At 40.7% G+C, this 17634-nt stretch overlaps 1 protein-coding gene across 1 annotated transcript in view; it reads left to right on the forward strand.

The window, feature by feature from the left end:
• The window catches only part of LOC102223312 (phosphatase and actin regulator 3-like), a 35680-nt gene extending 18118 nt beyond the window's left edge, over positions 1–17562 (forward strand). The window contains exons 2-12 of the mRNA XM_005808944.2: positions 6001–6165; positions 6901–7068; positions 7933–8148; positions 8840–9068; positions 9650–9900; positions 10373–10526; positions 15646–15701; positions 15861–15922; positions 16024–16164; positions 16465–16541; positions 16917–17562. Coding sequence (XP_005809001.1) covers positions 6001–6165; positions 6901–7068; positions 7933–8148; positions 8840–9068; positions 9650–9900; positions 10373–10526; positions 15646–15701; positions 15861–15922; positions 16024–16164; positions 16465–16541; positions 16917–16932 — 1535 coding nt within the window. The 3' untranslated portion in view covers positions 16933–17562. The remainder of the gene's footprint in view (positions 1–6000; positions 6166–6900; positions 7069–7932; positions 8149–8839; positions 9069–9649; positions 9901–10372; positions 10527–15645; positions 15702–15860; positions 15923–16023; positions 16165–16464; positions 16542–16916) is intronic.
• The last annotated feature ends 72 nt before the right edge of the window (positions 17563–17634 follow it).

Genomic DNA, 17634 nt, shown 5'->3' on the forward strand with positions numbered 1-17634 from the left:
ATTTATGAAAGGGAGCAAATCTTTAAACTCGTACTTTCTTTACTAAACCATTTCTTTTTTAGATCAATAAAAAAAAAAACCCGATTATCTCTAAATAAAGTTTAACTCTTTGATTTGATTATTGGCGTTCTTTAATTAAAGCCATAGTTTGCTGAGCGATTACAAAGGATCAAAAAAAATCTTATTGTACAAATTTATTAGTCAACAGAAGAAGAGAAACTAGGCATTTCTTTGTTATTAATGACAAAACAAGATAGCAACCAGTCAGATAGTTTACCAGAAGCCTGACAGAAGCTGCTTTCTAACCAGTAGCTTTCGGTTAGACAGCAAAGTCATAAATGTTTCCACTTTTCCAGTTGCCTAACTCAAATCACAGTTTATGTAAAGTTTTGACTAAGGTGATAGTATTAGAGACATTTTGTCCATTTAAAAGGGTGTTTTTACCTTCTACAGCAAGATCACAAGGCATGTTAAAGTAAATCTAAGCATCAAGATAGTACGAATTTTGTAGTTGTTAATATCGATGCCACTGAGAACTCGGGCGTTGTCAGGGCTGCAGGTGGCTGAAACTCCACTTTTCGGCCACATTAAAACCGTCTTGTCAACATCTTCTTTGCATCAAAACAAAAACACACCCAATATCCCACAACTATTTATGGAGTCTTTCTTTTTCTTTGAGAAGATGGCTTAGATACGACGTTGTAGTCGCGTTTGTTCTCATGGTGGATGTTAGCATCAGATTGTCTTCCATTTTGTTTAACAATAATAGCACTAGTCTTTATGTGTATGCTACAGTCATAAGTTGGCTGGCTCCACCTTCGCCACACAGGTTGAGAGAAGCATCTGGCGCATTAGTTGGTCGATACACCACTTAATCATTGTGGACGGAAAACCCATTCAAAGCACGGTGGGCGTATGTGGGTGTGCTGAAGGTGTTGAAATGGTGCTCCCTCTCCAGTAGAGATAGTTTTTAACTTAATGCCATTGGTCTTAAGTTAACCCTGGAACACATGGAAAAAGATGGAATTTGTCTTTGTTGTCATTAAATTTAAATTTTGCGAAAAACACAATCAATTGGCACAAAATAAAGTTTCCAGGCTTTATTTCATGTTATGATAAAAAAAAACCATACTATGAATTTTGTGATGAGCCACAAAAAAAATATTTTTGTTTACCACATATAAGCTATTTGCCAACCACACTGATACTCTTCTTGTTTTTGATGTACTAACAAAATAATATGTGGTTTCAACTTTTGGTGGCTTGCTAATTGTTTTCTGTTTGGGTTTGAAGCTGTACATCTTCATCTAGGTCTGATTAAGATGCCAAAGAAAGCATTAAAATTCTTAGGGAAATCTTGTAGAAGGAAAAAGTCTGGCTTTGTAAGTTTGAAAACATGGACGTGCAATGGCCCCGTACCACAATGCGGAATCGGAAGAAAACTTTAGCACTGTGTTGTTTGATAATTTGTGTGATAAAAAAAAAAATAAAGCACAACTAGGTGCGCATTTCATATTCAAACATAAAATTCCATTGAGTTTTAGGGGGGACATACTGTATGTTCAATAGAAAGCAACATGCTCCAAGCGCAGTTTGCCCTTGCATCCAGCTCCCTTACACTGATACCGATAAATATGATAAAGTGCAAATAACAGCTTTTAGACTTTGCTATTAAATAAACTCCTATGTGTATCATTTAAACCCACTATAAATGTAATTTGTCTCCTGAAGGCTGAAAGCAATTATGAAAACTATGACTCATTTTCCTTTCACTCGCCATCAAAAGAAAATAAAAAAAACTCGCCAAAAAATGCCGCAATCATGTCATAAATTCAGTGTGAGATCTGAGAATTCACTTTATTTTTTTCCCTTCAGTTCATTTCCGTCCCAGAAAACTGAATGGGTTGCATTATTATGAGAAAAAAATAAAATAAAATCGGCAATGGAGTAAGGTAAAGTTGAACGGATTTAAAACCTTCATTCATAGTGGTGTTTTCTTTTTCAATACCGCCCAGAAAACACACTCATCAGATCAGTGTGTCAGGTGATCCAGCTTGCCTCATTTAACCTCAGATCGGAAGCTGTGCCTCTGATGTTATCCTGCCACTCTGTGTGTTTTACTTTCCTTACTAAATCTGAAAAGGTCATAATATTCAGCATACCCAGTTTAATTTTTGGAGACTTTTCCATTTTCTTTTTTTGCTGCAGTGGTTATATCACCAGAGAACAGCAGGTGGGATTATTTTCTCTCCATCATTCACTTTTTTTTATAGGTTATATTTCTTTTTTTTTAGAATTTCCCAGGCAAGGGATTTCACTTGGTTCACTCCGTATTTTGTGTACGGAAGGGGGGGATGTGCTTGGAGTGTATATGTGGGAGATATCTGATGGTCTTGAATGTGCTGACAGGGCGGTGAAACAGGGTGTGGTACTAACTGGTGCAGTTATTAATATTTTCCCCTACCCCCTCACACACCCCCAAATCATATAATCATAGTTCCTACATCATCCCCCCTTTTTTTCATTTTAACTGGGTTCAATAGTTCTGTGAAGAGTTTGTTGCTTCCTATAGCATTCTCTAAATTAAATCATGCTTTTCATAATTACTTAAAATTTTTGTGGCACGCAAAGATGCCACCCCTTTGTTTGCAATAACAATCTGCACAGACTTGCATTGGAAAGAGGGGTTCGACACGCTGACTGTTGGTCAATGCGTGTGCGTGGCACATGGATTTAATAAATCCTATTTGCACTATTGCATATTAATTAGAGCGGCGCATCATCTCCACATGGCACGGCGTCCATTAATGCCCGCCCGGCACATTTTTGATGCAGCTTCCCGTGTTTGTTTTCACCTGACTTTGCTGTCGTTTTTTTTTTAAATAAACACACCTTCTATGAAAACCAAATTTGCTTGAGAGACATCATAAATAGCTGCTTTGTGATTGGCCGAAAACAACGTCCTCTGGCAAAGCTCTTCCGTATAGCAACAGCCCCCTCCCTCTCTCTTCTTCTTCTCCCCTCTTTTTGCTGGAATCTCCCTTTGCACCCCCTCCACCCCCCCCCCCCCCCCCCACCCTCCACCACCTTCAAAGGATACAGGCAGACCTCTGTGTGGCTCACCTACCCACAATGCACTGGGTGGTGCCATTGGCTTCAGATGTATGTGTGTTTGTTTGGGGGGGGTGGTCTTCTTTTTCCTTCCTCACCTCTTCATTCTGCTGTAAGCTCCAACTCAACTCAGTCACCCCGCCTCCCCTCTACCCTCTCTCCTCCTCCTTACACCCCTCTGTCTCACTGCTGCAGCAGCATCTGGATGTAGTCGCCATGGCAACAGCAGCAGGCCAGACCCCACCTCCTTCTTATGTCTCTCTGCACACACACACACACACACACACACACACATGCACTCTCTTTATATGCAGACGCAGCGCCTCTTCCTCTCCCATTCCCCCCTCTCTCCTTTCTTAAACCCCCACCCCCTCCTCCGCCTCTCCCACCGACTGGCTGTGTTTCCTTCAAGCTTGACCTGGATTCAGTGCGCCGCCACCGCCGCCGCGTTTGCCACAGTGATGATGGCAGTGACGCAGTAGCACGGTCGGTCCACTGATCTGCTTTTAGTGGCAGAATGGTTATCCACCCTCCTCCCCTCCTTCCCAAAAAAAAAAAATATTGACCCTCTTTTATCTGTTCTCCTATTTTGCACTTTCTACTTTTTTTTTTTTATTTAAACCACTCCCAATTTTTTTCCTCTTTCTCCTCCATTCCTTTGCCTACCACGTGCTTAAAAGAAAGAAGCGACCCTCCCTCCTCCATCACTCTGCATGTCCCCCATCCTTCCTCCCTGATTCTACCCTTTTACTCCTGATTGTTTGAACAAAGATACATGCTTCATAAAGGCAGATATTGCTTCATTATATATATATATATATTTTTCCCCCCTCCCCGTTGTGTCACATTGACGTATGTAGCTCTTTAAGGCATGGTATTTAACATGCATTTCCGTTTTCTTGGCTCTCTTAGAAGCCGGCAGCCCTAGCGGCGATGTGCGCACGCAGATTTCTAGGCCCACACTTTCCCTAACATGAGTCACAGCCGTCATTCATTCAAATGCACGTTTCCTGTGGACAGAGCAGAGGGAGAGGTAGCATGGATGTGTTTGGGGATCAATGCTGCTGGACTCTCATGCAGAAGTTTGTTTATTTCGTCCAGTGATTTGTAACAGTTTCAATCTGAAAATTGGCCCATTAATTTTAATTTTTTTTTTTTTTTTTTTTGATGACTGTGGTGCGTTTTGTTATTGCCGCCCGAATGTTTTTGAGCTGTTCTGTGTTTTATTTTTCTTGTGTAATTTGTTTGTGCACAGAGGGATCCGCGAGCGTTTTACGGGAGCTAATGGGATTTCAGAAATAGAATGAAAAATAACTTAGTGAGAGCAAAACACAAACAGGAGGAGTGCAGCTCGACTGAGAAATAATGGCTAAATATGATTGGATTTTCAATACGAGTAAAACAGAAATAAACAGGATGATGGATGAAAAAAAAGGAAGTGACATATCAGTTATGCTGTTTGTAAACTGAGTCACAACTAATAATCTTGAATACCTTGCAAATGTATACTACCCTCTTGAACTTTTTCACATTTCATCAAGCGATAACGCTAAAGGGTTTAGTTGGGATTTTATGTTCTATATTGGTGAGTTAATTAAAAGTATTGGATATTAGTGAAGCTTAAGGAAAATCGTAAATGGTTTTCAGAGGTTTCTGTAGGCATAAATCTGAAAAGTGACGCCTGGATTTTTATTCAACACCAATTCATAAATAATCTGTTGAATAATCTGATATCTTTGCTCATTCTTCTCTGCAGAATAAACACAAGTCAGAAAATACCATCATAGCACGATGCTCTCTTCATTTTGTTTCACAGTGAGGACGGTGTGTTCAGGATTTAGGATCTTTTTTTTCGTCATAAAAAGGGTTTTGTATGTTGGCCAAAACGTTACATTTTGTTTCACCCGACAAACATCTTCCACATTATTGGTTCTCCTTACATGACTTGTGTTTGATGTCTCATGGTTTTTTTTCAGCAGTGACCTACTTTCTGCTGAAGTGCATGACCTTAATTGCAAAGTTCTTCCACTTGAGTTGTGGTTCTCTAATCCAGAATTACCATGACCCTTTTGGTTGCTTCTCCATGCAATCTCTAAATGTTTCGTTTCTTTTTTTTAAATAATATGCTTTAAACTTCTCCACAACTTCCTCCCTGATCTGTCTGCTTTGTTCCTCTGACGTTAAATTTATTGGTTGCAATGGACTTTATTTAGGCGTATCGGGGTAAAGGGAGCTGAATTCAAACAGTTTTTAAAGTTGTTGTTTTTTTTTTTGCTTGTGAAAAGTTTGCTTATCCACTCCTTTGTGTAAATACGTATTTAAAATAACAAAATTCTTATAAAATGCACCAATGTTGATCATGACAAAACATGAAAACGTCTAAAGGATGTGAATGCGTTTTCAACTGAAAGGTTGATATTAGACACTAAAATAATCATTCTCTCTCATGTGGTCCCATGGCCGGAGCACCTGTTGGGTAATGCGTCCCTCGCGCGGCAGCCTGTGTCACAGCGGTGATGAATTCGGCGAAAAATTTAGAATGGGAGAGATATTTATTTTGATAGATGACGTATGGCTCAGTGGGAGGGAAATAACAGTCGTAGGAGAGTGTGCCATGATTGAATTAGTCTTTCTAATTTAATCTGTTCACAGCACTTGGACTCCATCATGGTTTATTCAGTGAGGTGAGCATACTAATTGGGCTTTTCTCTCTCTCTCTCTCCCTCTTTCTTGTTCCTTCCCTCCTTCTTTTGGACATTTTAACCTCATCCTGTCAACTTTGAACCTACACCCCCCCCCTTTGCCTCCTAACTACATATTTCCTAAAACAAACAAACAAAAATCTCTTCCCTTCTTTGGGCCTCCTCTCTGCATCTTCTGTTGCTGCAGTTGAACTTGTGGACCAGCAGAGGGTGCTGCGAACAGGCTGCCTGGTGACGGGGGTTCACACTCCACCCATCCGACGTAACAGCAAGCTGGCCACCCTGGGGCGAATTTTCAAGCCCTGGAAGTGGAGGAAAAAGAAAAACGAGAAACTCAAGCAGAGCTCCACAGGTACGGCGGAGAGCCTGAGATCTCCATCCGACCTCTCTGAGGCTCATCATGCGACCACATTAGTCCTAATCTTTTGGTAATGAATTAGGTTAGGAAAACCTAATGAAGGGATGTGGCAATTTAGGATTGAGCCGCTTGAATTAATTTAGTCCATGTCAATTTCACATCATGCCTGTGAAGATCGCATGTGGATTAATACTGCAGTAAAGCCCCACAGGTGTTCTGAGTGTGGAAGTTAAGAAAGAAAATTGTAAACAAAATATTGGAGACTTCCCTTGTATTGTTTAAATTGAGGTTGTTGGAAGGACTAAATGCAAAAATTGTAAATTAAAAGTTGGCGAGGGAGCTTAGCTAAATTAGAACTCAACAGCACTCCATGGGACAAATTCATTTATTAAAATTTTGTATCCCTTCTTGGTCTTTTTTTTTTTGTCCCTCATATTGATGTAAGTTACCTTGGAAAAGGAATTTGTTGAGACCATTCCAATATTTTAAAAAAAACACAAACAAATCCATACACAGTTACCCTATATGTTCCTTTTACAGATTTCATATACCTTTTGTAACACTAATTTCACCAATTAAATGAGACAATTTAATCCAATTTAAAGGGGCTTCAGTAAATGTGTAATAATAAACAATAGACTTTGTGTTTTGCTTTGAACACCAAAAAATTCGAGTCGCGTTTCAGCTGCGGTAACTGACTCCAATCAAATGATTTTTCTTTTTGAAAAGATGTAGCATTATCCAGCAGTCTCCTGTGCCATGATCCCAGCTCTCCCACCCAAGGTTGCTGCTCAGATGGGGCCGTCTTACTCGGTGGGTTTGGGGGACCTTTGAATCCAAACCTCACCGTCAGCAGCGTTGAGTACCTCGGTCCTGACGAGGAGCTTCCCTCTTCAGGTATATTTATTGTGCAAAATGGACATGAACCATTAAAGCAATACTCTTTTTTTTTGTAACAGAGATGTATGAGTATTTTTAGTTGCAAGAACAAGAAATTTCTGGATTTTTGTCTGAGAGTAATTTATAAAGTACGGTAGTTGAAACAGTGGGTTTTGTTGCTATGATGCCTGCAAAATAACTTATAGATGCTGAATGAGTAATGGTTTTTAAATAGTTTCAGACATTTTTCTTTTTAATTTATACCTCACGAGCCAATATTCTTCTTTCACCAATAGAGGGCAGCAAAGACAACTAAATGTTAGGTTCAATCTGTCTTTTACAAATGGCTCTCCTCCTCTTTGCTGCATCAAACACAGTGCTGTTTTTATATGGATAATGTGGCTCACTGCCCAAGGCAACATGGCCTAGAGAAAGCCACAAGCGCAACAAAGTCATCTGTCAGATACCAAAGGAGTTTCGTATTGTTTATTTGCAGGTCCAGTCATTAAAGCTGAATTTGGTGTTTGTTTTAAAGCTTCTAGTTCTAAGCTATATTAAGGAGATATTTCAGTTTTTAAAAGTTGGTCTGCAATTTGATCATTTGAAATCTTTAGTCTGAGTGAACTATAGTTGGTTTGCTCCACTGTGACTCTTTAAAATACAACTTGAGATTTTTGAAAGTTTTGTTCTATTTATAAGAAGAAGAAGAAAACAGATTTTTACACATTCAACTTATTTTTTCTAATAAAGTATCTCAGTGAATTGTGTTTCGGCTTATATTGTCCAAACTGCATACATTTGTCCTTTGTTATGCAAATGTAACATTGATGTAAAGTGGCTTTTTCTGCACTGTTTTTTGTTTTTTTTAAAATTGTGCTGCAGTGGCTGCTCCTCTCCAAGACTGCGACCGGGTGGAGGAGAATGTAGCACCATCAGAGGAGAATGCAGAGGAAGAGTCACGCCCAGCGGGGGATCTCCCTGAGGGGCTGCAGGACGCGGGAGAGCACATGGAAGAGCGGTCGGAAGAGGAAATCGCTCCGGGAACGTCGCCACCACAAGTACCTCCTAAACTTTTGCCCCAGCTGGGTTTTGGAGACGGTGAGAATAGTTCTGAAACCATACGAGTTAGGAGGGAACAGAAAAAGATCTTGAAGCTCCTAGTGAAACAATATTACCAACACTAACATTTGCAGGGGGGAAACATGTCAGTTTATTGTAGATAAAGGGTTCCTACAGTTCCCCCTTCCTTTTTCTTCCTTCCTTGAGACCTAACTTCATCCATTCCCTTCTGATGTGTCATCTCCCTATCTTTCATTTTTTTTAACTTTGATTTTAAAAGCTGAGTAATCCTAAATAATGACAAATAAAATATGACAATATGGCATTACTATTCCTGCTTCACTGAACAGAATGGGGTGAATGTGGAGCCTCCCTCTCTACAGGTTGAAAGCTGTCCAGTATGTTTACAGTTATTGTGCTAGTGAAGTTATTTCTGAAAGACCCTTAATTTAATTTCTATTACAGTACCAGATGAATTAGCATCTAACCAAAAAGCTGTAAACTCGGCATGAAGCTGGTATATTTTGATGCATAGACCTGTTAACTGGATACATGCTATTTTCTGTTTAATTCTGCTAAGTACATAATTTACCCGCAAGCTGACAAAGAAACAAAGAAAACATGTACCCATGTAAAGTTAAAGCTGAATCCTAAATATGTACACAAATACAGATAGGTAAGAAAAATAAGAAAAATTTACATGATTAACAATTATTTATGTGCCTTTTAGATTCGGGACCTGTGTCGCTCCCTATACACCTGCCCAACTCCTACCTCCCCAAAGAGCCTCTGCCCAGGGCCACAGAAAGCCTGACGTCGATGACCCTGCCACTACGGGGGCCCCTGGCAAACCCTTCGGGGTCCCCACATCTGGGCAATATGATCCACCCTCCCATGCCTCCCAGCTGCATTATGGAGGAGCTGCAGAGGGCCTTTGCTTCCAAGAATCGACAGGAGAGGTTAGTTTTCAATTCCTGAATATTCCATATTATGATTTATTTAGTTGTTACTGTTTTTAGTCATATTCTTTGTTAAAAAACAAAACAAAACATAAATAAGATAGAATTGGTCCCTGATGGAAGAATGATCTTCTAGATCCATGTTCGTCCCAAAAATAAAAAAATATATATTTTCATAAAATATTCTTCTAATATAGATTTTCCCCCAATCCGTAAAACTTATAATCCAGTCGGCTGCTGATTCCTAATTTATGAGACGCGTTTTAATCGTGACACTGCCTACTTTAGAAGCAGGAGGCAAAATAAATAATTTCACAATATTTATTTTTAATGTTAAAGCTTTTAAAACTGCATCCAGTCCCTGCTAGGATGTCGAACTAACAAAAGTTTCAACATAAATCCACTCTGTGTCCAGACACAGACTGGCGAAGTGAATTTTTCTTTTTCTTTTGGCCTCACAAGCCTCTTTTGACCCATGATCCACTCATTTATTGTCAGTGTTTTTTCATACAGTTCAATTGTATCTATCTCTCTTTCGCTGTCGACATTAAAACGCCATCTGTCCTTTCGTGTTTCCTCAGTGTCCACGACGGGTGTGAGCAGGGCTCGCCCCCAAGGCTATGGTGCTCCGACGGACGGCTCTCTCGCTCCTGCAGCTCTGATAACCAACACATGTCGTCTTTGACTGGCGGCTGCATAGGAGCCGGAGGGTCTGACTGGCCCAAGAAGGAAGCGGAGGAGAATAAGGAGAACGTACGGCTGGACCAGTGCTTCTCCAAGACCTCAGGCCTCCCCTTCGACCTAGAAAGCTGGAACGAGTCTGTCATCTCTGGTGGGTCTTAGAGGGTTTCTTGTTGTTTAGGACGTTATTTGAGTTTTGAGCGTCACAATAACATTGTTGTGGTTTCCATCCTACCTTTTCCAGGCTTATTTTCAGAAACAGTATTCTTCTATTTTATAATAATGTTGCTCACTCCACACACCACCTGACCACAAAATGAATCCATTGTCAGAAAAAAAACTGTGTAGCATTTACTTCTAAATTGATGATGGGAAAATAGAAGAACTTCAGTGAAGCTTGAGAGCTTTTCTCCTCACATTAAATATACTAATTAGATAATGCACATCATTTTTAACTACAGTCAATAGAAAAATTCTAATTTTATATTGTGGCATTTTATCTAGAGTTATTTACTGCAGCTCGTGTCTAGATGCCATGGTGTTCTGCATTGTTGCATTGGTTTCTAGTTAAGCCTATGTCTTAGCATGTCGGTGCAATGGACATGTACTGTATGGTGTTGCAGGTACACTTCCTCGCAGGCTAAGGAAGGAGCTGCTGGCCGTCAAGCTACGAAACAGGCCGAGCAAGCAGGAGCTGGAGGACAAGAATATCTTTCCGGCACGGAGCGATCAGGAGCGACAGGAAATCCGTCAGCAGATAGAGATGAAACTTGCCAAGTAAGAAGTAGAAGCTTTGCAATGCTCCTAACTATAGAGCTGTGAAACACGTGTCCTCCCTCCTGCGGATTAGCTCTGGTTTGGATTTTCTTTTTGTCACACAATTCAGATCATCAAACAAATGTTAGCTTTGCAAAAGAAGCCAGAACAACATCCAAAAGTAAAGATGAAGGAGGCAAAAACAACAAAAACCAATCCATGCGCAATCGTCAAAAAGAAAACACAGGCCAAACATATATTGATGATCGTCCAAACTTTTGGAAATTATTCTGGGGTCTAATGTGACAATAGTGAGAATGTTAGAAGGTTTAGTTGTTACATCTGGTGTACAACCCATATCTGTGTGACTGTCTGAAACTTTGCTGAAATGTTGTTGCCATAAATTCTGCTCTCTGCTAAAATGAATTCTGCAAAGAGACTTCATATTTCTCTGCAGGGATTTTATACATAAAACTTTATGGCAATTGTTGCTTCCAAATGTGGCACAACACATAGTGGATGTAGGGAACAAGTATCTTTGGATAGCTACTTCCCTTCTTAAGTGAAATAATTGTTTCAAAACTGCATCATCTCTGCCTGACATTGAAATGTGTTTGATAAAAATTTCAATTGTGACAGAAAAGCCAAAATGGAACAAATGTAGGGAAAACGACAAACGTTGCACAAAACGTCTAGACTAAGCACATCTTGAATTTACCTGAAAATGACTTCTATGTAGTTGATGATGCAAGAAAGTTTTTTTTAACGCTGAAAACTTTGCTTATGCATAATTGCATAAATCATCTACTATTCGAAGTGTAGTTGAAATACACTGTTCCAACTGTTTACCAAAGTGTTGTATTGTGCACAACCTGTCCTAAAATGAATGTTTTCATGCATCTACGGTACAGTTATTTATATATCAACCCATAACAATTCTAACTAAAGCTGAAAATCTTCACAGCACAGGAAGTGGTGCGTCTGTCGTAGGCAATCTTCCAAATAGATGAATATCACACGTTTTTTGTTACTAGAAATTCGCACGTCCTGTCCTTTCTTGAAACTTTCACATTACCCTCAGTCTATCTGCTGATTATTTTGGGCGCAACAAGTGAGGCAAACTCGTTCCAGGAAATGTTTCCTCTGTGAAGCTTCATTGATGTGTACGTACATTTTGTACCTCTTTGTAAAGACATTTGTGGAGTTATTTCCCCCCGCCCTCCCAGCACAGCTGAGCCGCATAATGTTCACAGACTGACAGCAGTTATCTCATGATTGGATATATCACCAGACTCAGGCTCTTTAACACCGGCATTTCAAACTGAGACACACAAGAGCGTTACATAACCCGCTGTGAAATCATTCACAGCCAAGCACAAAGTGGCACCCACACTTCAGAGGACAATGTCCAACGGGCGTCTAATAGGCAACTAATAATATGGCCTCTTACTCTTTTCTTAGAAGCACTGAAAGAAACGCCTCTTTGGTCATTTAATAAGACTTTCAATGATTTGAAGTGTGCAGTACATTGTTATAAAAACAAGTTGGATAAATCTGCGAGAAAGCAGCACAAAAGGCTAGTATGAAAAGCTATTACTGCTTAGTGTTATAATATCGATACACTCCTTTTGTGTCATAAAGGAAAAAAGACTGTAAAAGACTTTTACAGAGTGATATGCTTTGAGTTAGAAAAATTAACTTAAGACTACCAAGTAACTTAACTTACCTTGTATTCTAAGTATGTAATTCTTTTCAGTTCTGGTTTGATACTCAAGCTACTGGCTACTTCCCTTAATACAAATATTAAAGTGTAGCATTAGACCTAATGTGGCAAATCTGGACATATTTAACAATTTATAATCATTTTTGTCAGACCAAGAAGTCTAAACTCAGGGAACTTTGAATAATACATCTCTCTAATTCCACATTGCTGCAAAGAAAAACTGTGGAGGATAACCTTTTCTAATTATAGCTCAGATTGATTAACTGAAGGAGGAAAATCTACCCGAGGCAGTCGTGAGAAACAAAACACAGTAAGCACCAATACATTTCTGCACGGCTCCAACCTCTAATTGTCTTCTTTGCCTTTGAGCTTTTGTGTGTTGCTGCAGAACAGATGATGGATGATAACACACCGTCTCTCCGTCGGTGTCAGTGATCGACGACCTTTCTATCTTTAGTGCCAGAGCTAGAATCAGCTCTGCAGCCACGCTGCCATGTTGTTTCTAATCTTAGCTCCTGCTACTGTTCAATAATGCATTCCACCTTCGTGCACTGCTGCCTCCTCACAGATGTCGGGGAGTTATATCAGCAGAAATAATACCAGCGTAGGAGGAGGCAGGGCACCCTGCTACAGTACTACGAGAAAGAAGAAAGCTGAAAAAGGCGAATTTTACGTTCTCGGTGCAGTTGGCAGGTGAAATTAACGACTAAACAACCGCCTACATGCAGTTTTTTTCCACTCAGTTGGTCAGAAATTTAACAGCTCTCTCGACTGGGGCACTTATTGATTACTTTCGCACCTCACTTAAAAGGGGAAAACATCCAAAAATGAAAAGTCTAAACGATCCGGGTGTTTTCTGTGTATCTTGAAGAAAAAACTCTAACTTTCACTAATAATCTGCAATGCAATCAGTGTGTCAGTTTAAACAAAACAGACGCACACACACGCCCACAAGAAATCTCAATCACATCATAGTAAATTAAGCCTTTTGTTTCACATGACGAAATTACCTGAGGTTTAAAAATAGTCTACTGTACCTCGAGTCAGATTTAATCAGCTCCTAAGCTGATTAAATTTAGCAACTCCGTTAGCACATCTATCTTTCCTGCCGAGGCAGAAAAAAGAAAACAGCAGCATGTTTCCAAAAATAGCTGCAGACTGTCATTTAAAGCACACGCAGCTTGGAGTGCGGTGGTGAAACCCCCACCTCCCTGTGTTACTAGGGAGAAATGAGAACTTCTGCAGGAAAACTCCATTGTCTTCAAGATACTGTTGCTAAGCAACCCAGCGACCGGGTCAATACAGTGGATGCTCATACGCGCTGGGGCTTCACTGGTGATTTTCCGTTGTGTACGTTTGGAATGTAACAGCGTTCGAGGCGCTTCGCCGTGGTTCTTCTCTTCGTTTGTCAGTGAGGGGAACAAAAGAATCGTGAGCTCTAAGTGTTTTCCACCTGATGAGATCATAAGACAGCAATGAAATCCAACTGATCTGATCAAAGGGGAAGCTGTAGACGAGAGAGGATAGCCATGAGTGCTACTCCTTTCATCAGGTTTTAGGAACTAACAGAATTCCTGCTTGGGATTTGGAAAGTGTTCTACAAACACTTGTGATTGTTGCGTTCCTGTTCTAATCTTTGTTCTCAGAAGGCATTCCTCCAGGGGAATACGGCTGTTGAGCGACACCTTGTACCGTGTAAAGATCTCTACATGCTGACTAATTACTGAAGACGGAACAGTCGACTTTCTGTTTAGCACTGAGAAGAAACTGTTCTTGGGAGAAGGGGGAGATATCAGACATTATCTTGCTCGGTTAATTTAAAAATAGATGAAAATTGGATTCCAAGTTGCAGTCGAATGCCGGTCATTTTGCCCCAACAGGGTTTCATATTTGACTTCCTCATGTACAAACTGGGGCCATCTACTGTGGAACGTACTCATCAGGCATTGATACCCAACCTGGGGATGTTTTCACAATTGATTTAGAGTCATTTTCAAAGCCAATGTTTTTTTAGTGGTCATGATGTGTCATATTTTGGTGGATTCAGCTTGGCAAAATGGGAATTAGAATCAAATTGGTTGGAAATATTGAGGGCAATACAAACAATTCAAAAATAATTTACAATTACTGTGAGATATTAGCAGGACTTGAGAGGGGAATATGAATTTAGAGGGGAAACATGATAGAAGCTGGTCAGCAATTCAAAGAAAGTTTGATTTCCAATAAATAACCAATTAAATATGCTTAATGATGATGGTTAAAAACAATTTTGACATGCCAGGTTTTTTAATATTTAATGTTGGTGGTTTCATAAAAATACTTATAATCCATATCTACCAGGGTATGAATAATTTGGGGTTTTCTTTTAAGACCCTCTGAAGGCAGTCAGAGTACCACCAGAAATACATGAAGTCCTCATCTCCTCCAGTATTTGCAGACACAGATAAAGAGCTACTTTCACTTTTGCATATGCATCATGGGCGTCCAGGTTTCAGTTCATGTGACCTAACTTTGATGTTTTAGAGAACCAAACTATAAAGAGTCCAGTGTTTGCCAGGGTGAGGGGATGAAGAGTCCTGTTGCGTAGAGGCATTCAAACTCTCTTTGTGGTTTCCACCTCTGGAGGTCTGCTGGGGTATAAACCCACAGGCTGTCTGATGTTGACCTCTTTAAGATGCTCACATATATAATTCACACAAAGCCAACACAGCGACACATAGCTGGACCTTTTGATTGCTTTGATGGCGAAGGGACAACTGGAAACTAAACTTTCAGGTCAACAAGTAGTTAAAGCTGCTGTATTATTATTGTTTTTTTTTACAAAAAAATTATTTGTATATGTTTTTTAAAGAAATAACTTAAGAACTCATTTCAAAATAAACCGACGCTACTGTTAGCGTAGAGTACTACGCTGGTGCGAGTTTGCTCCCTCCTGCTCGATTGTAAAAGCAGGGGAAGCCTTGGTGGGCGGGGCTTCCAACACATTATGCATGCAGTAACCAGGGAGACTAGCGGAGTCGCGCCCCGCGCCAGCCCCATCACGACCCGCTTCAAAAAGCGCTTGTGGCTGATAGTAGAGAGAGTAGAGAGGAGTGCCAGAGCCGCCGAGACAGAGTGGAGTTTTCCCGCCGCAGAGACGCTGCTCGGTGACGCCGAGATATAAAACTTGCTCGAGGAGATTCTCTGTGCGGGGACAAATCGGCGCCGTTCGTCACTCTTCCAAATGTGGGGAGCCCCTCTGCCCAAGCAGCACAGCCGCGGTTTGGATGGGAGATGGAAACATAGGGGATTCCTCTCGAGGACGCGCGTCGTGAAGAAACTGCAACCTGTTTAATACGAACAGAGAGGGAGGAGGAAAGGGGCTGGAGGAGATTTGGTCAACATGGTTCAAAACGTGGTTCTGGTGTTTCTCCGCAGGAGGTTGAGCCAGAGACCGAATGTGGAGGAGCTGGAGAGTCGAAACATTTTAAAACGTGAGTCTTATCGTATTTGTTGTGGTATTTGTGACTCAATGTGTTGGAAATTAAGGAAATAAGCACACTTTATTTACAACAATTAATTTATATGATTTTCTTTTTGCATTGAGAGCAAAAATGTAAAGCGTTTCCAAATGTTTTCATTTTTTTTTCCAGAAAGAAACGATCAAACAGAGCAGGAGGAGAGGAGGGAGATAAAACAGCGACTAAACAGAAAGGTACAACACTTTTGGTTAATTTATATGTAACTGATAACATGCATTACTTTTTATTGGTGTGAATTAATTTGACCTTTTTTGGGGTGGGTGGGCATTCTCAGCTCAATCAGCGGCCAACAGTTGATGAGCTGCGGGAGAGAAAGATCCTGATCCGCTTCAGTGACTACGTGGAGGTGGCCAAAGCTCAGGACTATGACAGGAGAGCAGACAAGCCCTGGACTCGTCTCTCAGCGGCGGACAAGGTGAGTGTTTGTCAAGATAAGTGACCTTCAGCATGTACAAAAAATAAATAATTAAAAAAAAAAAAAAATCAATATTTAGGTCAGATATTATGAAATTCCCCAAATTCCGTGACTATCACTGAAGACTATCAGCATGTTCATGTCGCTGTTATCAGCTTATCTCACAAAATCCCCCACCCTTTTAAATGATTTATCCTGATTATGTCTTTCTCCTGCTGTTCACTGATGCTCACTCAGTGGCTCAGGAGGCTTTTTTAGGGGATTCACTGATGATGGTCTTTTTTGCCTTTTCCCCCACAGGCTGCAATCCGGAAAGAGCTGAATGAGTTCAAGAGCACAGAGATGGAAGTGCACGCCTCAAGCAAACACCTAACTAGGTTAGTATTCTGAGCTGCCTGCGTGTTAGTGTGTTTGGTAATGCATGCATGCTCTATTCTGGGCAGCAGCAGTCTATAAATAGCTCTCTGTGCTCCTTACATAGAGCAGGAGACGCTATAGATAGATGGGAGTGCATCTTAACTGGGGAGGGGGAGGTCGTCCCCTGGAGAGCTAAGGGTATCAGAGAGAGGCTATAATGAAATGGTACAATGTCCTTGGCTGTGCGGGTCTACAAATGGAAGATCTGTGGGTTGTACCAGTGACCCAGAGAGTTTAAAAATAGCTCCTGGTTAATGGCTACACAGCCAGATTTGATGACAAAGGTATCCTCTCCCATCCTCTGCACTAACACACAGCGTGTCTGCCTTCTGCAGGTTCCACCGGCCGTGAAAAACTGAAGAGTTTCTTCTGTGAAGAAATGCTGAGCGTAGAAATTTCCTGAAGCTGCCTGTCGCCAGCTCAGTGGTGACACATCGAAGAGCCTGAAGCCTTTTTTTTTTTATTGTCTTCAGCGTGTCTTTAGCTTTCTTCCGACACCCCTCATATTTATCAGTATGAAGTAATGGGTGTGGGAGAAACGACGGAGGGACGTTTGCCGGCGTTGTGTCCCGGAGACCGCTGGACGCGACGCGGAAGCAGGCCGGCGGAGGAGACTTCAGTGGAAACCCCCTGACTCTCAGGATGAGAGCAGAGGGAGGGGAAAAGAGAAAATAAAAACAATCCTGTCGTTCTTTTTTTTGTACTAATTCAAGGACTACTTTGACAAATCGGTGTGAATCCATGTAGTGGGAAGAAGTAGTGCATGTGACCACCTTTTCTTAACTGATGAATAATGTGTCACTTGGACTGTGTACAGACTGTGAAGTTGGGTGAGAATGCGTCGGGGAGGAATTTGATATTGACTGTACATACAGTATGTCAATCAAAACAGGACTGACAGTGTCTTCACTGAAAAGAGAAATACCTTTGTAAGCACTACTTCAAAACTGTCTTCAAAAATACATGTTTTTTAAGAACGGGCATTGTATTCATTTCTCAAACTATTTTATTTCAATTAAGAATAGCTTTAACAAGAGGTTTAAAAACAATTAA

The sequence above is a fragment of the Xiphophorus maculatus genome, chromosome 1, assembly GCF_002775205.1.
Source record: "Xiphophorus maculatus strain JP 163 A chromosome 1, X_maculatus-5.0-male, whole genome shotgun sequence".
Taxonomy (NCBI): Eukaryota; Metazoa; Chordata; class Actinopteri; order Cyprinodontiformes; family Poeciliidae; genus Xiphophorus; species Xiphophorus maculatus.